Source organism: Penaeus monodon, chromosome 34 (assembly GCF_015228065.2).
Source record: "Penaeus monodon isolate SGIC_2016 chromosome 34, NSTDA_Pmon_1, whole genome shotgun sequence".
NCBI lineage: Eukaryota > Metazoa > Arthropoda > Malacostraca > Decapoda > Penaeidae > Penaeus > Penaeus monodon.
In genome coordinates, this window is record NC_051419.1 from 33351272 (window position 1) to 33353153 (window position 1882).

General features: G+C 36.9%; 1 protein-coding gene across 1 annotated transcript in view; it reads right to left on the reverse strand.

Moving 5' to 3' along the window:
• The window catches only part of LOC119594755 (FACT complex subunit Ssrp1-like), a gene marked incomplete at its 3' end in the record, with an annotated part of 12340 nt that overhangs the window by 5554 nt on the left and 4904 nt on the right, over positions 1 to 1882 (reverse strand). Inside the window, 3 exon segments of the mRNA XM_037943847.1 lie at positions 365 to 540; positions 823 to 1038; positions 1281 to 1466. Coding sequence (XP_037799775.1) covers positions 365 to 540; positions 823 to 1038; positions 1281 to 1466 — 578 coding nt within the window.

Below are 1882 nucleotides of genomic sequence, written 5' to 3' on the forward strand. Positions count from 1 at the left end.
CAATGATAGTAACGCTAATGGTTCTGTTCCGGTAGGAAATAGCTTATAGGCATTTTTCTGCCTGAATATGCATGGTGACCTGTCTGCCTTTACCAGAGCACAAATTACTGAGAATATGGCATTACCTGATGCATTCCTATTTGGGATAATTGCAAAAGAAAAAAAAAAAAACTTTCCTTGATATTATCAGTCCTAAAACAAAGTGAATTTAGTAATAACAATTTCTTATCATGTGAATAACAAGTATCACATCCATACAGTAGCATAATACCAAATAGTTCACACTTTCTTTTCCTTAAAACCTCTTCTTCTCCCTCAGTATCTGCAGTTGCAAAACCGAGCAAATCAAAAACTAACAACCTACCGAGGAGTGAGACATTGGACCTCCCTGAAGATGGCCAGAGCATCTCCTGTGGCTGTGATGACTGAGGCTTTGGCCATGACTCGTTGTTGGAAGTTCTCTACAGGGTCATCCCCAGCTAACTCAGAGGATGGGATGTGGAAGCGCATCTCCATTAGGTTGATGGCTGCGTCATCATGCTAGATGAAGTCAAAGGAACATTTGGAATATTTAATGAACTGATATATGTGACAATAATTATCTTCCTTGCTACTTTTCATTCTAAAATATATCCTTTCACAAGTCATTTTGAACACCAGCACCAACCAAATATCACATGAATTACAAACCTCCACACTACAATCATTACAAACAATTTGTTGTATCTAATACACAAATTACATATAACAAATTCCACACTTAAAAATGAAGACAATCATGCTTTTATCTCCCCCCAACAACAATGCCCCGCAAAGCCTAACCTGGTGGAACTCTAGGGTGACCTCATTCTTTCCTGTGGTACAACCTGAGGCATTAACAATTGGCACTTCAAAAGCAGGCATGTTGCCCACCTCGAAGGCGAGGCAAGCTCCTTCAAACTTAGCTGTGCCATAGTTCCAGCCCTTGACTGAAAATTCCTTTTCAGACATGGTTTTGTTGTAGGTGTTCTTGAAGAACTTTTCCAGTTTGGACTGCTCCTGAAATATTAACAATACAATATTGTAAATGTATTATATCTGAATTACAACCAAGATTTTACATCCAGTTCAAAGAGAAAAGTTATGATAATACACAAATCACTACTGATATGCTGCTCTATATATAATCCAAGGAGAATAATAATAATGATACAACCACCACATATTTATGGAATTACTTTCTCATTCAATAAAAAAGTCAACCCCCCCCCCTCCTAAAACATAACAAATGTCCAACTTACTGATTCCTTGAAACCTCCAAACCGATACAGACTGCCATTGTCTGTGAAGATGCGGACCCCATAGCTACCTGCAAGTCTCTGCCAGTTCACAACTTCAATATCTGATGCATTTAGTGTTTCCACTTTCCCGGTCTTGACATTTCTGTATGTGATTCCCTGGTCGCTGAGCTTTAAACGCACAGGGACCTAGAGAGAACATTTAATTGTGCTTAAGGTTTAGTAATACACAGACAAAATACTTCAGATAAGCAACTGTATATATACAATTTTTCTGAATCACATAAAGCTCAATAATTCAATTAAGAAGTCATTTTGCTGAGAAATACAAGGAAACTGAAACATAATATCCACATACAACCTATTTCCATTTAAGCTCATGCGACCAGCAACACTGGTTGTAACACAAACATAACATGACAATAACTGTACCCCTTAACCATTGTTATTAATCAGCCAATTATCTACAGAAGTCAAATGAAACCAAAAGCAATCAATACAACAAAATATGGTCTATAAAAGTAATATTCATATCACCATAAGATATCACATATTCAGTAGGGGAAGAGTAATTTTCCTTTAACATTCTATTATTTGGATAAAAT